Here is a 20,209-nt window from a genome sequence, read left to right as displayed (position 1 = left end):
GCTCACTGCTTGCTTACCGGCTTACTGCTTGCTTACAAGCTTACTGCTTTCCTACTAGCTAATTGCTTTCTTACTAGCCTGTCGCTTGCTTCCTAGCTTACAGGTAAGTTGCTTGCCTACCGCTTGCTTACTAGCATTCTGCTCCCTTACTAGCTCCCTGCTCGCGTACTAGCTTACTGCTTGCTTACTAGCTTACTGCTTGCCTACTAGCATACTTGTTGATTACTCGCTTACTGATCGCTTACTAGCCTGCAGCTTGCTTTTTAGCATACTGCTACTGTTAATGCACAGTCGAAAAGAGGCGCGGACGAGGAACAGGGACGCGAAGAATGGCGGAGCAATTCACACAGTCACAAATTTATTGTAAGATTGCACAACATTCACACTGCGGCATGCGTAACTGGGACGCGCTGGGCACGTGTCCGATAACAATTGGAAGGGCGACTCCCTAGGAGAATGCGCAAGGGCGACGAAGGTTCGTTCTCGATATCACGCTCAATCGGATCGTCAGCTTGGATCGTTCTGCCGTTACAGGATCGCGCACGACAAACAGTTGGTCTTTCAAATCTCGTCCATAGATCGGTGACGGTCGCGTCAACCGTCGGCACACATGACAGGCTCTCACAACACTCACTCACTCTCTCTCTCTCACGCAATCCACACTGCTCGCACCTTAATCCAAACACGAAGAAGGTACAAGAAACGTATTTCTGCATCTTATCCTAATTCTTATACTTTATTCTAAACAGCTACCTTACTAGCTTCCTGCTAGCTTACTAGCATTCTGCTCCCTTTTTTTTTTTTTTTTTTTTTTTTTTTTTTTTATGTCGTGGGGAAAATCTTCGAAAGACTCCCTCCCACCTCCTTGGGGAGAGGTGGGAGGGGTGTGTGGGATTCCCCGCGCCCGTACAACGACAGGCGCGGGACCTACCCACTAAAAACCCCACGGTGACCATTCGGCACGCTTTGGGAGGATACCGGGAATCGCTCGAAGCATTCTTCCGGTATCCTCCCCGTGCCCGCGCTTTCGCGCCCATCCCCCGGGGGGACAATCGGTCCCCCCAGTAGACACACTGCCTCATAGCGGCGGGACGGGGCCACTCCATCCCGCCGCTATCCGTCCCGGGGCCGCGTTTAGTGGCGGCTGCGAGCCCCAACTCGCAACCGCCCGCGACCCCGTTTCCACCCCTCGGCGGCCGGGCGTTCATGGCCGCACCAGACCGCCGAGGGTGCCTCCCCTTGCGTCGGACCGGTAGAGGGAGGCACTCCTACCCCCAACCGGTCCGACCCGGCGCCGCCTGGCGGGAGGAGGGTCCCCTCAGGACCCCCCTCCCAGCCTAGGTCATCCGCCACGCCGAGGCGGCCGCCCGCGACGCCTCGCGACCGGGCGACGACCTCGGGCCACCGCACGAGCGCGAGCTTCAGCGCGCCGCTGAAGCTCGCGCTCCCTCCCCGCGGCCTCCTTCTGCAACATTACGTTCTCGCAGAAGGAGGCCACGGCCCTCCAAGCATTCTGCTCCCTTGCTAGATCCCGACTCGCTTACAGGCTTACTGCTTGCTTTCTACCATACTGCTTCCTTGCTAGCTTCCTGCTTGCTTACTAGCTCCCTGCTCGCTTACTAGATTACTGGTTGCATACAAGCTCCCTGCTCGCTTGCTAGCCCAACGCTCGCTTACTAGCACACTGCTTGCTTACAAGCTTAATGGCTGCTTAATAGCTTACTGCCACCGTAATCGCTTAATGCTCGCTTACTAGCTTGCTTCTCGCTTACTAGCTTGCTTCTCGCTTACTAGCTTGCAACTTGCTTACTAGCCTAATGCCTCCGTACTAAATAACTGCTTTCTTACGAGCATGCTGCTTGCTTACTAGCAAACTGCTTTGTTACTATCTTACTGCTTGCATACTACCGAACTGCTTTCATACTACATTCATGCTTTCTTCTTAACATACTGCTTTCTTACCAGCCTGCTGCTTGCGTACAAGTTTACTGCTTGCCTACTACCTTGCTGCTTGGTTGCTAGCTCACTGCTTGCTTAGTACCCTACAGCCTGCTCAATAACTAACCGCTCTCTTAATGGCCTGCTGCTTGCTTTCTAGCTTACTGCTTGCATACTATCTTGCAGCTTGCTATCTAGTACACTGCATGCGTACTAGCTTACTGCTTGCTTACTAGATTACTGCTTGGTTACAAGCTTACTGCTTGCTTAGTACCCTACTGCCTGCTCAATATCTAACCGCTTTCTTAACAGCCGGCTGCTTGCTTTCTAGCTTACTGCTTGCATACTATCTTGCAGCTTGCTTTCTAGCTTCCTGCTTGCTTACTAGCTTGCTGCTTGCATTCTAGCTTACTGCTTCCTTACTAGCATACTGTTTTCTTACTAGCTCACTGCTTGCCTACTATCTTACTGCTTGCTTACTAGCTTACTGCTAGCTTACTCCCTTCCTGCTTGCTTACTAGCTAACTGCATCCTTTCTAGCTTACTGCTTGCTTACTAGCGTACTGCTTCCTTGCTAGCTTGCTGCTTGTTTTCTAGCCTACTGCTTGCTTACTAGCATACTGCTTCCTTAAAAGCTTACTACTTGCTCACTAGATTGCAGCTTGCGTTCTAGCTTACTGCTTGCTTACTGGCATTTTGCTCCCATACTATCCCCCTGCTCGCTTACTAGCTTCCTGCATGCTTACTAGCTTACTGCTTGCTTACTAGCATACTGCTTCCTTACATTCATTCTCCTCGCCTACCAGCTAACTGCTTGCGTACTAGCTTACTGGCTGCTTAATAGCTTACTACTAGCATTATCGCTTAATGCCCGCTTCGTAGCTTACTGCTTGCCGTGAACCTTACTGCTTGCTTAGTAGCTTCCTGCTGCTTACTAGATAATTTACACATAGCATTAGCACACGCATATTAGCATTACTAATGACATACACTGCTTGCTTACCAGCCTACTGTAGCTTACAAGCTTACTGCTTGCTTATTAGCTTACTGGTTGCTTACTAGCTTACTGCTTGCATACCAGTATACTGCTTTGTTACTAAGTTACTGCTTGCTTATTAGCTTACTGAATGCTTGCTACCTAACTGCTTCCTTACTACATTCCTGCTTCCTTCTAGACTTACTGCTTTCCCACTTGCCAGCTGCTTGCTTACTCAGCATACTACTTTCTTGCTAGCTTACTGCTTTCTTACTAGCCTGCAGCTTGCTTTCTAGCTTACTGCATGCTGACGAGCTTGCTGCTTGTTCTCAACCTTATTGTTTACTTACTAGCATAATGCTTCATTACTAGCTTCCTCCTCGCTTTCTAGCTCACTGCTTGCTTACTAGCTTACAACTCGGTTACTAGCTAACTGCCTTCTTACCAGCTTACTACATGCTTACTAACTCCCTGCTTGTATACCAGCTTACTGCTAGCTTGCTCGCTTACTGCATGTTTACTAGCATGCTGCTTGCATTCTAGCTTACTGCTTTTTTGCTAGCCTGCTGCTTGCTTTCCAGCATAATGCTTGCTTACTAGCTTACTGCTTGCTCATTGGCACACTGCTTCATTACGTTCTCCCTGCTCTCTTACAAGCTCTCTGCTTGCTTTCTGCTTGCTCCTTACTAGCTAAATGCTTGCTTACTAGCTTACTGCTTGCTTGCTAGCTTACTGCTTGCTTGCTATCTTGCTGCTTGCTTTGTAGCTTACTGCTTGCTTGCTAGCTTGCAGCATGCATTCTTGCTTACTGCTCGCTTACTAGCTCACAGCATGCTTACTAGTTTACAGCTAGCTTACTAGCATACTGCTTTCTAACTAGCTTCCTGCTCGCATACTATCTAACTGCTATCTTACCAGCTTACTGCTTGCTTACTAGCTTACTTGTTGCTTACCAGCTTACCCCGTGCTACTATCAAACTGCTTCCTTACTAGCTTTCTCCTCGCGTACTAGCTCACTGCATGCTGAATAGCTTACTACTTGCTTACTAGCTTACTGCTTGGTTACCTACTTACTACTTGCTTACAAGCATACTTCTTCCTTACTAGCTCCCTGCTCGCTTAATAGCTCACTGCTTGCTTAGTAGTCTACTGGTTGCTTACTAGCTTACTGCTTGGTTAATGGCTTACTGCTTTGTTACTAACTTACCGCTTTGCTACTAGCTTAATACATGCTTAGTGGCTAACTGCTTCCATACCAGCATACTCCTTGCTTACAAGCTTACTGGTTGCTTACCAGCCTGCAGCTTGCTCACTATCATATTGCTTCCTTACTAACTCCCTCCTCGCTTACTTGCTCACTGCTTGCTTACTGGCATGCTGCTTACATACTAGCTTACTTGTTCGTTACTTGCTTACTGCATGCTTACTAGCATACTGCTTCCTTACTACATACCTGCTCGTTTATTAACTCACTGCTTGCTTGCTAGCTTACTGCTTGCTTACTAGTTTACTGCTTGCTGAATAGCTAACAGCATTCCTGCCATCCTGCTGCTTGATCTCCAGCATAATGCTTGCTTACTACCTTCCTGCCCGCTTATTGGCTCAATGCATGCTTACTAGATTACTGCTTGCTTACTATCTTACAGTTAGCTTACTCGCTTACTGCTTGCATACTAGTATACTGCTTCCTTACTAGCTCCCTGCTCGCTTGCTAGCACACTGCTTCCTTACTAGCTTACTACTTGCTTACTAGTTTACTGCTTGCTTACCTTCTTACTACTTGCTTACTAGGTTGCTGCTTTGTTACTAACTAAATGCTTTCTGACTAGCTCACTGCTTGTTTACTAACATGCTGCTTTCTTACTAACTTACTGCATCCTTACTAGCGGAATGCTTCCTTACTAGCTTCCTGCTTGCTTACAAGCTTACTGCTTTGTTACTAACTTACTGCTTTGTTACTAACTTACTGTTTTCTTACTAACTCACGGCTTGCATACCAGCTTACTGCTTGTTTACAAGTAGGTGAGAAAGGGGAGTTCTGGATAGTTGGTTCCGAGGGGGTGGGGGGAGTGGGGCGATGAGAGTGAGGAGTGGGGGGGCCTGCGTGTCGGAGTGGGGGGCCCATGGTGAGTCCGTCGGGAGGGTGGCCGACAGTCGGAGTGGGAGGTCGGTAACTATTACCGACAGTCGATAATTGGTATCTATAGTCGGTAATTAGTATCTATGGTTGTTCATTAGTATCTATGGTCGGTAATTAGTATCAACGATCGATAATTGGCATTAACGGCTGGTAATTAGCAGATGTTAGAAAATGAAAGATGGTAATTGCCTGTGTTTAAATATCGCGTTAATTTGACAATCGAAAAACGTCGGTTAAACCATCGCGTGATCGAGAGAAAAACGGGCCATTTCTTGTACGGTATTGTTCCTCGTTTACGCGACATTCCAGAGGCTTCTCTGAGGCGTAATACGTTCCAGAAACAATACCGCATAGGAAAACTCCGTATTTACATTCGATAACAATTCCGCGATCGGCCCAGTAACGGTTCCTATAGAACAGGTGTTACTATGCCGAAACGAAGAGAGGATTCAAAATTAATAAGAGACACACAGCTTAGACCAGACAGCGCCACGAGATGAAAATTTCCCCTCCCTCGTGGCCATGGTTAAGCAGGTATGTCTCAGGTGGACTCGCGATCTGGTTCTCGACGAGAGCGGACCTCATCGTCGACCTCGTCTGAAGTCGGAGACCGATTCTCGACAAGTTAGTTTTGTCTAACTTGTCGTAGAATTATGTGAACAAAGTTGCTCGGAATTGAGACTGTAGCGGATTTAAATAATCCTGCCCTTGAGTCGAAAAAAAAAAGTCCGGCCATACGTTCACATGCAGAAATCGGTTACCGCGACGAACGAACCATTTTGGAAAGAAACAAAATCCAACTGATTTTCTTTCCACTTCGCTCAAAAAGCAACCGATGGCTGAAAAGTACCAAATTTACACTTTTATAGTGATTGGTTACCGCCATCGGTGCTGAATAAACACGTATTGCAGTAATTAGTGATCGTGTAGAAGTGGAAATGGATAAAATCAGCGTAATTATCTTTCCAAAGCTTTAACCCGCAATCGGTGGCTGAGCATAATCAAATTTACACTTAAATAGTGCTTGATTATCGCCACCGTTGCGACGAGGAACACGGATTGCTGTAATCAGTGGTCGTGTTCGAGAACCGAGAGAATTTCTTGATTCTCTGCTTGGCTATTGCACGGTTCAAAAACCCAATCTATAGGGCAACTTTGTTGCATACTCCCTGGGTTGGGTTCGTCGTTTTCCAAGGTCGAAACAAAAGTTTGGGATAACACCCGATAGGGGCCTTATTGGCATTCCCTGGGTAAATATCTCGGCTGGTTTCGACCTGCTCGAGCGTGGGTTCCAGATCTTCAGTGGGTACGGACACTCGACGTAGAACTACGTTCAAAGGGCACCGTGCTGTTAGACCTTTAATAATCAGTCGCCTTTGCGCAGTTAAGGCTCTGCATCACACCGGTCCCGTACGGACCAGGGATCGGCGAGGGACCGCGAAGTTGACAACCTTTGGAGCCTTACAACCTCCACTTGTTGTCCTCTCCTGCGAAAACCAAGCCTGCAGCAGTGGGAAGATCGAGATTAAAATCTCGTCTTCCCCATCTGCAATTCAACGTTTCCAAAATCTGAAACGTTGAAATAATAATACAGTCCACTAACACAGTTGTGTATCGCTGTGTAAGTATCCCGCTCCTGTTTACCGTAAACGGAAGAAGGAGCGTATGGATTAGAGCGAGTCAGACAACGCACCGAGCGTTGTCAGGTATTAACCGCCGGATTTCGGTATTTCTTTTTGATTACAGAAGACCGAGACGAGAGCCGTAGGGGCCAACGGCGGCGCAGGTTTTTTTTCCCGAGCCATCAGCTCGGGGTTTTTTCCTGCAATTTTTTTAAATAATAAATAAATTTAATTTCGATTGTTTTAAATTTCCTTAATTTTTGTTTAATTTAAATTTTATTTTTTGTTTAAATAAACGGCCTGTGTCCAATGGACCAGGCGAAGGAAATTTTTAAATGTACAATTCACTTTCCCACACAATTCCAATCCCTCGAAATTCGGACTCTCCGTTAAAGGGTGAGAGATCAGGTCAGGGGAGAAAACCCCCCAAAGACCGACTCGCACCTATTTTAACAGCCTGATATCGATAAAAAGGGAAGGGGAGATAAATTAGATGCATCTGGTAAAAAGAAGTGGTAATTATCAAAGGTAATTATCAGAGGTCGATAAAGAGGAGGTGGGGAAAGAAATTAGACGTCTTTTGACTATTTCGAGAAAGTGATATATTTAATTTTTTTATCACAATTCAGTGCATGTATAAATTGTGTAATTTTATTCCACAAAAATTAGAAGTAATTTTTATTTTTAATTATTAATAGCATCATATAAAATGTTATCCAGCGCATATGCCAACAGCTCGCAATCTACAGGCGAATTTTTGTCGTAATATTCACGAAGGATTTTGTCTGCATCACGTTTACGTATAATACTATTGCGTTTTAAAATATTTGTAAATTCTTGGTATTTCTCACCAACATAGTGCGTATTTTGGCATAGTCACGAATATGCATGCTCAATGCACTGTTCCAGTTCGAATAAAAATAATAGAGTTGTCGGTTTCATATACATGCAAGCATCATGCAATTTCACTTGTACAATGTTCATATCACGCATTGCAACAACCGTAAGCACCAAATCACAAATTGATAACGATGTTGGAGAAGGAGCTGATAGCACATGTTGTTTGATATCCTCGCGTTTCTGAATAAACACCATCCATGTTGAGTAAGACAGCAACAATGTATTTCCTCGAGTATCGCCAAGTATAATTTCCACGGTGGATACAGGTCCTACACCGATTGCAATATCCAAATACTTGTATGCTGTGGATGTGAGGGCAAACCTCCTTCCCAGTATATGAGGCGTTGAATGCTGTTTCTTGCTATTGTTACATGTAGAAAAGTAAATAAAGAATAAAAGGTAAGTAATGACAATAAGTAATGACGATAAGAAAAAATGGTGATAATAATACTTACTCATTACTTGTGCATGCTGTATCGCAAGGAATGCAATAATTCATTTTTTTAGAAAAAATTTGAACTTAGAATTCAATAGATAATGTTTCACGACGATACTATCAAACGAGTGTGAATATTGTGCAGCACTTAAATGCAACGTTGCATCATATGTATCAGGGGAAGCGGGTGGCGCGTAGTGGGGAGAGGAATTTTTTATATCACATGTTCTTCTGCGAAAAGTGCAACTTTTGCAAAAATGTCTTTTAGATTACCTTGAACACGTCTAAACATGCAACTTCTGCAAAGCGTATAACATTACATTCGCAGGATGATGCAAACAAATAATATTCTTCGCGACATAGATCATTTTTTTACGTTCACACTATACCCAATAATTTTTATGGGATCCACGAATTGTGCGAGTTATTGAGCCCCAACCATTTTACATACACATTGTTCATCTTCTTATTTTGTGCCGCATATTCTTCTTCTGCGAAAAGCGCAACGCTTTTTTTTTTTGCAAAGTGTTTTAGATTACACTGAACATATGCAAAAACGTATACAATGCATTTGTGGACGAACACATGCAAACAAAAACACAACCTCTGCAAAAGGTATAACATTGCATTTGCGGACACAGATTTCTGTAATATATCGCGAGCATCACCGAGAGCATCATCGGGAACGGTGATTTTTTGTAATATATCGTGTGCATCACTATACACATTAACACAAAAGACGACAGTATGGATCATCAAGAGCAGGAGCTGTATGAGCAAGCTGTTCAATTAGGGACGGTGGAAGAATACAATTTATGGGAACATCGACTTGGCGACTATCTCAATTCGTTGGGGGAACGAAGCCGAATCAAAAGACTGCGACTCTCAATCGGCGAAAAACAATCATTGATTGCCCGTATCGCTAGATTAGAAAGTCTAAAAAATTCGACACGCAATCGATTTGTACATGTGGGTGCTGGACATAGTGCAAGACTCAGATGGCATGAAATTGATACAGCTTTCGTTAACCGTATATTGACCGGTGCGGTGATAAATTCTAACCACATAGAGCCTCGCAATTTTCTCGAAGATGCGAGAGATATTGTAGTCGATCATGTGCGGAACATTGTGCTGAAACATGATAGTGTAAAAATAAATGCTATACTTAACGGTAAATTTGTGGCTGGTAACAAATGTGCAAACAAAAGTGTTAACACGAAAAACTGTGAACTTTTTCGCTTGTCTGACCTACGCGAATGGTATGATTTACGTGTCATCGATCCCATTCTAGCATCCTTAGACGAGTTTCAGGAACACGATAGTGGGTGGGCGCTGTCGCGTATACTGAATTTAATTGTTAATGTAAATAAATATATGCCGATGCATGCAGGATGTGTCATACAACCGCGAGAGATACGACTAAAGAAAGCGGTAGTCAATGTATGTTCAACGGACAATGCATGTTTTGCGTGGTTGGTGGTGGCCGCTCTGTATCCAGCCGAAAGTCACGTATCTCTGGCATCGTCATATCCTCATTATACAACAGTGTTGAATATCCAGGATATTGAATTTCCAATGACATTGAACCAAATTAAAAAGTTTGAATATATCAACAACATCTCCATCAATGTCTATACCATTGAGAATAAGAAGGTGTTACCAATACGAGTCACTGATAAGAAGATCGAGAGGCATGTCAATTTTTTGTATTTAGAAGGAGCAAACGACATGGGACATTTCGCATGGATTAAGAACTTATCTCGCCTCGTATGCACCCAATTGAGTAAACATAATGGTAGGAAATACTTTTCTGATAGGTATGTATATAATAAATCTTTTTAAATATTTTATGTTAGATAAAAATTATGCCTGTTATTGCAGATGTTTACACTACTTTAGCTCGAATGAGAAGCTGGAAGCTCACACCATGGATTGTGAGAAGATGAATGATTGCGCAAACATATTGCCAAATTATGATGGCAGTAAGAGGCTCAGCTTCAGCAACTATAACAGGAAAGAGCGTGTTCCGTTTATCGTGTATGCCGATCTGGAATGCATCTTGGAGAAAACGGATACTTTTTTTTTTTTTTTTTTTTTTTTTTTTTTTTTTTTGTCGTGGGGAAAATCTTCGAAAGACTCCCTCCCACCTCCTTGGGGAGAGGTGGGAGGGGTGTGTGGGATTCCCCGCGCCCGTACAACGACAGGCGCGGGACCTACCCACTAAAAATCCCACGGTGACCCTTCGGCACGCTTTGGGAGGATACCGGGAATCGCTCGAAGCATTCTTCCGGTATCCTCCCCGTGCCCGCGCTTTCGCGCCCATCCCCCGGGGGGACAATCGGTCCCCCCAGTAGACACACTGCCTCATAGCGGCGGGACGGGGCCACTCCATCCCGCCGCTATCCGTCCCGGGGCCGCGTTTAGTGGCGGCTGCGAGCCCCAACTCGCAACCGCCCGCGACCCCGTTTCCACCCCTCGGCGGCCGGGCGTTCATGGCCGCACCAGACCGCCGAGGGTGCCTCCCCTTGCGTCGGACCGGTAGGGGGAGGCACTCCTACCCCCAACCGGTCCGACCCGGCGCCGCCTGGCGGGAGGAGGGTCCCCTCAGGACCCCCCTCCCAGCCTAGGTCATCCGCCACGCCGAGGCGGCCGCCCGCGACGCCTCGCGACCGGGCGACGACCTCGGGCCACTGCACGAGCGCGAGCTTCAGCCCGCCGCTGAAGCTCGCGCTCCCTCCCCGCGGCCTCCTTCTGCAACATTACGTTCTCGCAGAAGGAGGCCACGGCCCTCCACTTCTCCTCGCTGCCGAGCATGGCGCGCACCACGCCCGGCAGCGAGACATCCCGCCCGACGACGCCGACCAGGACACGGCGCTCCCCCTCCCACGCGGGGCATACCTCCAGGGTATGATCCGCCGTATCCTGCTCAGCGTCGCAGTGGCAGCAACGCGCCGTCGGCTCCTTCCCTATCCGGCACAGGTATCTTCCGAAGCTGCCATGCCCGGAAAATACCTGTGCCATCCGGTAGGTGAGGCTGCCATGGCCTCTGTCCAGCCACTCCTTCAGGAGTGGCCGAACCGCCCCGACAGTCCGGTGCCCCGCGGTTGGCAGAGCCAGCCGCTCCTGCCACGCGAGCAACACGGACTGCCGGGCCTGGCGCTTCAAATCGCCCCAAGCAGGTTCCTGCCCGCCCGGGACCGCCCCCACCCCCGCGCGACGGTCGACGCGGTGCCGGTACATCACCGCGTGCGACCGCGCGAGCAGGTCCATGGGCGGCATCCCCGCTAGAACCGTCGCCGCCTCATGTGACATGGTCCGATACCCGCGGACGACCCTGAGCGCCATGCGCCTCTGCACCCGACGCAGCATAGTCATGCCGCGCCGGGAGGCAGCCAGGTCGTCCGCCCAGACGGGGGCCCCGTATAGGGCCACCGACTGGACCATTGCCACATAGAGGCGACGAACTCGGCCCGCCGGGCCCCCCAGGTTGGGCAGGATCCGGCCCAGAGCCGCAACCATCCTTTCCAACCGGGGGACCAGGCAGCGGAAATGCTCCTCGAAACGCCAGTGGCTATCGAGGATCAGCCCCAGATACCTGATCTGGGGCTTCACCTCGATGTCAGCCCCACCCACCCGGATCAGAGGGGGTGGCGGATCCTGCCGAGGTGAATGAAACGCAATCACCTCGGTCTTATGGACCGCCACCGTCATCCCCATCCCCCTGATCCGGTCGACGACGCGTTGCGACCCCTCCTCCGCGCGACGCATGGCCCTCCCCCAGTGCGCCCCGACGGCCAGCACCAGTGTGTCATCCGCATAACACACCGTGCTGACGCCGTCGGGGAGGCCGGCCCGCAACACCGAGTCGTACGCGATGTTCCACAGGAGTGGCCCGAGGACCGACCCCTGCGGAACACCGCAGTACACCTCCCTCCGCATATCACCATCCCGGCCCGGATACTCGATCCACCTGCCGCGGAGATAATCCCCGACGACCGCCCTGAGACAAGGGGGGACCCGATGATATTCGAGTCCCCTCCTTATCTCTTCCCAGGGGAGGGTGTTAAAGGCATTGGCAATATCCAAGGATATTGCCAATGCCACCCCTCCCCGGGAGACGGCCGCCCCCGAGAGGGCCCTCACACGACCTATCGCGTCGATAGTCGATCGGCCCCCCCGGAAACCGAACTGGCAGTCGGCCAGACCGGGATCACCCCGCGACAGGTGCTCGACGAGGCGGGCAGCAATCACACGCTCGAAGAGCTTGCCCACCTCGTCGAGGAGACAAATGGGCCGGTATGCGGAGGGAGACTCCGCGGGCCGACCCTCCTTCCGGAGGAGGACCATCCTCGCCACCTTCCAACTGGGGGGGAATCGCCCGTCCCTCAGGCAGCGGTCGAACAACCGCCTGAGGTCGGCCCCAAGGACGCCCTGGGTCAAGACCCAAACCCGGCCGGGCACACCATCCGGACCCGGGGCCGTGTTACGAACCCCGAGCCGTCTGATGGCCGCTGCCAGCTCCTCCTGCGTGACCCCCAGCTCGACCGTCCACTCCACTGGGACAGCCGCCGCCGCCGGAGGACGCGGTCCCCTCTCCCCAATTGGGAAGAGTGTATTGACCACGTCCTCCAGCAGCCGGGGGTCAAGACCCTCGGTGACGGGGGGCGTCCACGGGCGGAGCTTATTCAGCACCACCTTATATGGGCGCCCCCATGGATCGCCATCAAGGGTCTGGAGGAGCTCCTTCCATGCCTGGGTCTTGGCCCGTTTGATGGCGACCTGCAGAGCAACCCGCGCCACGCGGTATGCTCCATACAGGTCATCAGCTGCCCTCGCTCGCGCCACGCCGTCGCCTGTACGTTGACGACGGCGCGCGCGGGTGTACTGGCGTCGGGCGCGGACAGTCGCGACTCGCAACTCCGCGATCGCGTCCGACCACCAGTACACCGCCCGGCGAGGAGAAGCCCGCCCGACCCGAGGCATCGCCGCGTCGCAAATACCCGCGACCAATGCTCCGAGCCGGGCGACCTCCTCCTCTATGCTCGGCAACTCGGCCGCTCCCTGCGGCCAAGTTGCAGCGAGGGCAGCTGCCATCAGGGCGTCCTTGTCGAGGCGCCGAAGCGCCCAGCGGCGTGGTGGGGTGCCACGCAGGCGGCCGTGTCGGGATGCACTCGCGGCGGCAGAGACCTCCATCCGGATGTACCGGTGATCGGAGAGTGTCTCTGCCCCCGCGACCACGTGCCAACCCGACACCATGCGCACGGCGTTGGGGGTCGCGAATCCAACATCCACGATGGACCCCCCATATCGCCGCACGCATGTGTGCTCCGACCCCCGGTTCAATACCCGGAGGTCGAGCCCCGCCGCCCAATCGCCCAGGATCCCGCCGCGAACGGAGGTCCTGGGGGATCCCCAAGCCACCGACTTGGCATTAAAATCCCCCAGGACCAGCACCGGCCGGGCCGCGCAGCGCTGCACGCATGCCGCGACCTCGGCCAAGTACAGCTCGAACGCAGCGTGACCGCTACGGGGCGAAATGTAGCACCCCACCACAGCGACTCCCCCCCAGTCCACGGCGACGAATCCCCGACCGCGCTCCAACAAGGAGAACGGTGGGGACCCGTCGCCCCCTCCCCATACCGTCGCCACCAAGCCGTCCGCGTCGCCCACCCAATGAGGGTGATCAGGGACGCGGTACGGCTCGGCGGCGACCGCCAGGCCAACCCCCCACTCCGCGAGGACTTGGGACATCAAGTCCTGTGCCGCGCGGCAGTGGTTGAGGTTGGCCTGGAGGAGGAGGCGGGGCGGCATTAATTAATGGCCGCGCCAGCCTCCTCCCGGCCGTCCGTCCCCGTAGCACCGTCCACCTCCATCGAGGACGATGCCACCGCCCTCGGCACCGGAGCCGGTGCAGCCCGCCTCTTCCTCTCCTTCCGGGAGGGGGGGGAGCACTTCTTGCTCCCCACCCTGTGATCGGCTGGCCTCCCCATGTCCGCACACAACGGGCAGTGGGGGGCCGCCGAGCACTGGCTCGCACGGTGCTCTTTGGCACCGCAGCGGTAACACTGACCGCTGCGGTCCACCGGCGAGGTGCACCACTGCCTCACGTGCCCCAATTCGAGGCAGCGGTGACACTGGAGCGGGCGCGGCGCGAGGATTTCCACTCGCGCCGAAACCCACCCCACCAACACCCTCCCGGATTCCGCCACCTTACGGGCGGCGGAGAGGGGGCACCGGGCCCACACCGACCCGAGGCCGGAGGGCGACCTGCGGATCTCTCCGACCCGCAGATCCTCCACAGGACAGTCCCCCGCCCTCGCAAGGGCACGGGACACATCCTGTGCGCTGACCGAGTCGTCCAGCCCACAAACGCGCATCTCCGTGCGCTTCGTGGGCCGGGCGACCCGGACACCTCGCTCGCCCAGCTGCTCCCGGAGCCTCTGGGCGAGACGATCCGCCTTCGCGCCGCCTTCTGCACCGGGGATCTCCAGCAAGAGACCCCCGGTCACGGCCCTCTTCGCCCTCACGGAGGCGATGCCCAGCTCTTCCAGGGAGATATTCTCCCTGGCGAGCCGCATCGCCTCCGCGAGGGTCAGGTCGCCCCCCTGCGCAACGGTCAGCGTCACCGCTGCCGTTTTTGGGGGACGACCTGGTCGTGCCTTCCCGACCTTCGCGGCCTTTACCTTGGCCGCCGGCGGCGGAGGCGGAGGCTGCGGTTGCGAGGCCTTCCTCGCCGCCCGCTTCGCCTTCCGCCCCACCACCTCACTCCACGCCACCCCCCCTTGGGAGGGTGCTGTGGAGGACGCGACCACCGCGACCACGGGTACACCACCCCCCTTGGGGGTCGCGACCCGGGGCCCTGGTGCCGCAACGCTGGGCGGAGCCTTCACTCCGCCCTTCTTTGCCTTCCCCGACTGTACTGGAACAGGTCGGGGAGGCACCGCCTTCCTGCTGACCGCTCTTCCGGCGAGGAGCTCCTCCCGGAAGGCGGCCAGCTTGCCATCAATCATGTCCCCAATCCTCCTCAGAAGATCGTCTTCTGAGGAGGACGGGGACTTCTTCACGGGCGGAGTGCGGGTGGAGGGGCCCGCGGTGCCCCGCACCACTGCCGCCGCACTCCGCTTATTTACCTCCGCCGAGGGACGCGGCGGTGGAGGAGGAGGGAGGATGGGAGGAAGGGCCGCGCTGTTCCACAGCGCCTCTGCCCTCCTCCTCCCCTGTCGCTCCTCCTCCAACAGGAGCTGCAGACGGGCGTTCCGCCCTCTGAGCTCCCGCGCCGCCTCCCTCATTTCCTCCGCCGCGGCCTTCAGGGCCTCCGCGCCACCGCTTTTCTGCCCCTTAAAGGCGCAGGCAGCGGCGACTTTCTCCACCCGCCTCAGGGACGAGGAGATCCTCTCCGATATCTCCTCGGTCACCTCGTCCCTGAGGCAACTCAGCCTCACCGACGGGCTCATCGCCCCGCCCACCTCGACGACGGCCTGCCCCGTCCTCTTCCTCTTAGAGCCTATGTGGCTCGTGCTGGAGGAGAAGGACGAGACCGACGCCGTCTCGTCGTCCTCCTCCACCCTCCACGAAGCCGGACCTGGCGCTGAGTGGGGCGCGAGCGCCGCCACCCTAACCCCAACCCCGTCTCCGTCCTCCCCAACCGACAAAACCCGCCCCATCCCCATTTTATTTTCTGAGTCCATAAAAAATCCCACGAGATGGTCGGAAATAAAGGTCCACCCGGGCAGAGCCGCCTTACCCGGGTAAGCCTAATACTCCGGGGGTTCGGCAGGTTCCCCGGAGGTGGTCGCTTGGGATTGGGCCTCCTCCCCCAACCATGCATCCCATCGCCGCGCACCATAGCTTAGGATTGGAGGGCGATTTTATAGAGTCGCCATACTCGTGGCCCAGGCGGTTAAGCCAAGACCCCCGTTCCTCCTGCCGTCACGTACCATTCACAAAACCAATAGGGAATTGTGAATGGGTCGTTGTGACGACCAACAGGAGGCTTACGGTGTGTGTATGACTCGGGTACCCCGGGTTCGTTAAGCCCGTACTGCAGCTGAAAGGCTGGCAGCCCCTGAGGGCAGAAAACGGATACTGATCGAGAAGCGTCAAGATACATGTACCAGCATCATCAAGTATTTAGCGTGGGATATTATGTGCGGTGCTCGTACGACGACTCGTTATCTACGTTTCAATGTCGTCGCGATCCCGATTGCGTATCATGGTTTATGAGACAACTTCAAGATTTGTCACATCGTGTAAAGTCCATTTTATCGATCAATGTACCCATGGAAAATTTATCAGCTGAACAATTACGAAATTTTAATATGGCAACACACTGTCATATATGCGAAACACCGTTTACGCGAGATGATAAGCGGGTACGCGATCATTGCCACTTAACCGGTCGATACAGAGGTCCTGTACATTCAAATCACAATTTAAATTATAAAGACGCATTTGTCATCCCCATAGTCTTTCACAATTTATCCGGTTATGATTCACATTTTATTATCAAGGAGATAGCCACAGCATTTGAGGGTGATGTCACTGTATTGCCGATAACAAAAGAGAAGTACATTTCATTTACAAAATACGTTGAAAACGCGAATGAAGAATCAAACTCTCGCAAGCGCATAAAATTGCAATTCATCGATTCATTTAAATTTTTAAATACAAGTCTCGAGAAATTGGTATCTTTTCTTAGAAAAGATAAACTTGAAATTACACGGTCCGAGTTTCAAAAATTATCTGCGGAAGATTTTGATTTATTGACGCGAAATGGGGTGTTTCCGTACGAGTACATTGACTGTGTCGAAAAGTTGGACCAATCATGTTTACCATCACGCAATTCATTTTACAGTTCCTTAACTGGCGATACAGTATCCGAAAACGACTACGCACACGCTGTCAACGTGTGGAAGCGGTTCTCCATTGAAACGCTCGGCGAGTATAGCGATTTGTATCTGAAGACGGATGTCTTGCTGTTGGCTGATATTTTTGAAAATTTTCGCAATAGCTGCATCGCAAGCTATGGACTCGACCCCGTGCACTATTATACTTTGCCTGGTTTTACGTGGGATGCCATGCTGAAGCATACACGTATCAATTTCGAACTTCTTACCGATATCGACATGGTCCTATTTATCGAACGTGGTATACGTGGTGGTTTGAGTCAATGTTCCAACAGACGCGCGCGAGCCAACAACAAGTACATGCAGTCGCACGATCCATCGTAACCGTCGTCATATTTAATGTATTTCGATGTAAATAATTTGTACGGCTGGGCAATGTGTCAACCATTACCATATGCCAATTTTCAGTGGGCCAACAACAAAGATGTAAATGTAATGGCCGTAGCATTAGACTCATCGATGGGGTATATTTTGGAAGTCGACCTGGAGTATCCGCAACATCTGCATGATTCGCACACTGACCTACCGTTCTGCCCAACACGTGATAAACCGCCTGGCAAGCGCCAGGAGAAGCTCCTCGCGACTCTATACGATAAGAAGCGTTACGTAATACACTATCGCAATCTGCAGCAATGTATTCGTCACGGCCTTCGCGTAACTGAAGTTCACCGCATATTACAGTTTTCCCAATCCCCATGGCTTCGCGATTACATCGAACTAAATACAAAGTTCAGAACTCTTGCTACAAACGATTTTGAGAAAAATTTATATAAGTTAATGAATAATGCAGTGTTTGGCAAAACCATGGAGAATGTGCGCAATCATGTAGATGTAAAATTAGTAACGAAATGGGGAGGGAGATATGGTGCAGAGGCACTGATCGCTAAGCCAAATTTCCATAGTCGCAGCATATTTTCGGAAAACCTAGTTGCGATCGAACTACATAAATTGTTCGTAAAATTTAACAAACCAATCTATGTGGGTATGTGTATACTAGATATATCTAAGATTTGTTTGTATGAATTCCATCATGATTACATGTTACCCGCACATAGGAAGAAATGTAAAATTATGTACACCGATACAGACAGTCTAATCTACTACATCGAGTGTGACGATATTTATGAATTTCTGATACGCGATATTACCCGCTTTGACACGAGCGATTATCCCGCAGATAATCGATATGGTATTGCGCTTGCTAATAAGAAGATACCAGGTTTAATGAAAGATGAAAACAATGGGGCGATTATGTCCGAATTTGTTGGATTGAGAGCGAAGATGTATGCCATACAAGTCGATGGTAAGAAAGATACGAAAAAGGTGAAAGGTGTCAAGAGTAATGTTGTAGCGCGAACTATAACATTTGATGATTATGTGCAATGTTTGATGGGTGAGGTTGAAAAGATTTGTCACCAATCGTGTATAAGATCCATGTTGCATGAAGTGTACACGATATCAGAAACAAAAATTGCTTTGAGTCCATACGATGACAAACGATATATCGTACCATATTCAACCAAGACGCTGCCATGGGGGCATTATAAAATACCGCTTTAGACATACCAGTATACATATGTTTGTAACACCATAAAAGATCCAAGAATGCAAAGTTTACAGAATGCTGTGGGAGAAGCCATAGAAGATCCAAGAACGCAAAGTTTGCAGAATGCTGTGGGAGAAGCTGAAGGCATACAATTCTACTAATGTTGGCAGATACGAGCGAGTACCACTCCCATTCCTAAGAAGACAAAGTCCTCCCCCACCCGAGTAATGCACTATATAAAGAGTTGTACGACCAGTCCATACCATTTATAGCCGAAGTGATTTCATAAATTTTTTACATAAAAAATAAAAAAAATTGTTTAACAATGGTAGCAGACAAGTGGGTCGAAGATATGTAAAGCAGAAATAATTTTTATCACATTAGTTTGCATCATATTTTAACAATCTCAATTACAAAATATAATATTCTAATATGAACATTCTCGCCCCCACACAGCAAGAGTTAGCGCAGATGGGACTCGTCCATATGCGGAAGTTGTCTTACTTTTAGTAAGATATAATGTTACTAATAAGAGACACTGCTTATGGGGAGGCAAGTGCTATAGCCGGAGGCGGGAGCCATGCCGAATTTGCAAGGAATGCCTAGACGCAATGCCAAGCCTCCGCCCCCGCCGCCCGCGGCCAAAGGAAAGGCTGCGAAGGCGCGAATTGGCCGCCCCCCTAAAACGGCAGTGGTAGCGCTGACCGTTGCGCAGGGGGGCGACCTGACCCTCGCGGAGGCGATGCGGCTCGCCAGGGACAATGTGTCCCTGGAAGAGCTTGGCATCGCTTCCGTCAGGGCGAAGCGGGCCGTGACTGGGGGTCTCCTGCTGGAGATCCCCGGTCCAGACGGCGGCATGAAGGCCGACCGACTCGCCCAGAGGCTCCGGGAGCAGCTGGGCGAGCGGGGTGTCCGGGTCGCCCGGCCCACGAAGCGCACGGAGATGCGCGTGTGTGGGCTGGACGACTCGGCCACCGCGGAGGACGTGGCGCGTGCCCTAGCAAGGGCGGCGGATTGCTCTGAGGGGGATTTGCGGGTCGGGGAGATCCGCAGATCTCCTTCCGGCCTGGGGTCCGTGTGGGCCCGCTGCCCCCTCTCCGCCGCCCATAAATTGGCGGAATCCGGGAGGGTTTTGGTGGGGCGGGTTTCGGCGCGAGTGGAGATACTCGCGCCGCGCCGGCTCCAGTATCACCGCTGCCTCGAATTGGGGCCTGTGAGGCTGTGGTGCACCTCGCCGGTGGACCGCAGCGGTCAATCTTACCGCTGCGGGGCGAAGGACCACCGCGCGAGCCAGTGCTCGGCGGCCCTCCACTGCCCGCTATGTGCGGACAGGGGGATGCCAGCCGACCACAGGGTGGGGAGCAGGAAGTGCTCTCCCCCCTCCCGGAAGGAGAGGAAGAGGCGGGCCGTTCCGACTCCGGCGCTGCGGGCGGTGGCATCGTCCACCATGGAGGTGGACGGTGCCACGGGGACGGACAGCCGGGAGGAGGCTGTGGCGGTCGGTAATTAATGGCGCACCGCCTCCTCCTCCAGGCCAACCTCAACCACTGCCGCGCGGCACAGGATATGATGTCCCAAGTCCTCGCGGAGTGGGGGGTTGGCCAGGCTGTCGCCGCCGAGCCGTACCGCGTCCCTGATCACCCTCAATGGGTGGGCGACGCGAACGGCTTGGTGGCGACGGTATGGGGAGGTGGCGACGGGTCCCCGCCGTTCTCCATGCTGGAGCGTGGTCGGGGATTCGTCGC

General features: G+C 52.0%; 1 protein-coding gene across 1 annotated transcript; it reads left to right on the top strand.

Moving 5' to 3' along the window:
* Positions 1 to 456: 456 nt before the first annotated feature.
* On the top strand, positions 457 to 18,625 carry LOC143350227 (uncharacterized). The gene is made up of 4 exons (XM_076782179.1): positions 457 to 475; positions 9,304 to 9,829; positions 9,894 to 9,994; positions 18,516 to 18,625. Exons 1-4 carry the CDS (start codon positions 457 to 459, stop codon positions 18,623 to 18,625), a joined length of 756 nt encoding a protein of 251 aa, XP_076638294.1.
* The last annotated feature ends 1,584 nt before the right edge of the window (positions 18,626 to 20,209 follow it).

Source organism: Colletes latitarsis, chromosome 14 (assembly GCF_051014445.1).
Source record: "Colletes latitarsis isolate SP2378_abdomen chromosome 14, iyColLati1, whole genome shotgun sequence".
NCBI lineage: Eukaryota > Metazoa > Arthropoda > Insecta > Hymenoptera > Colletidae > Colletes > Colletes latitarsis.
This window is presented reverse-complemented; position numbering and strand designations above follow the sequence as displayed.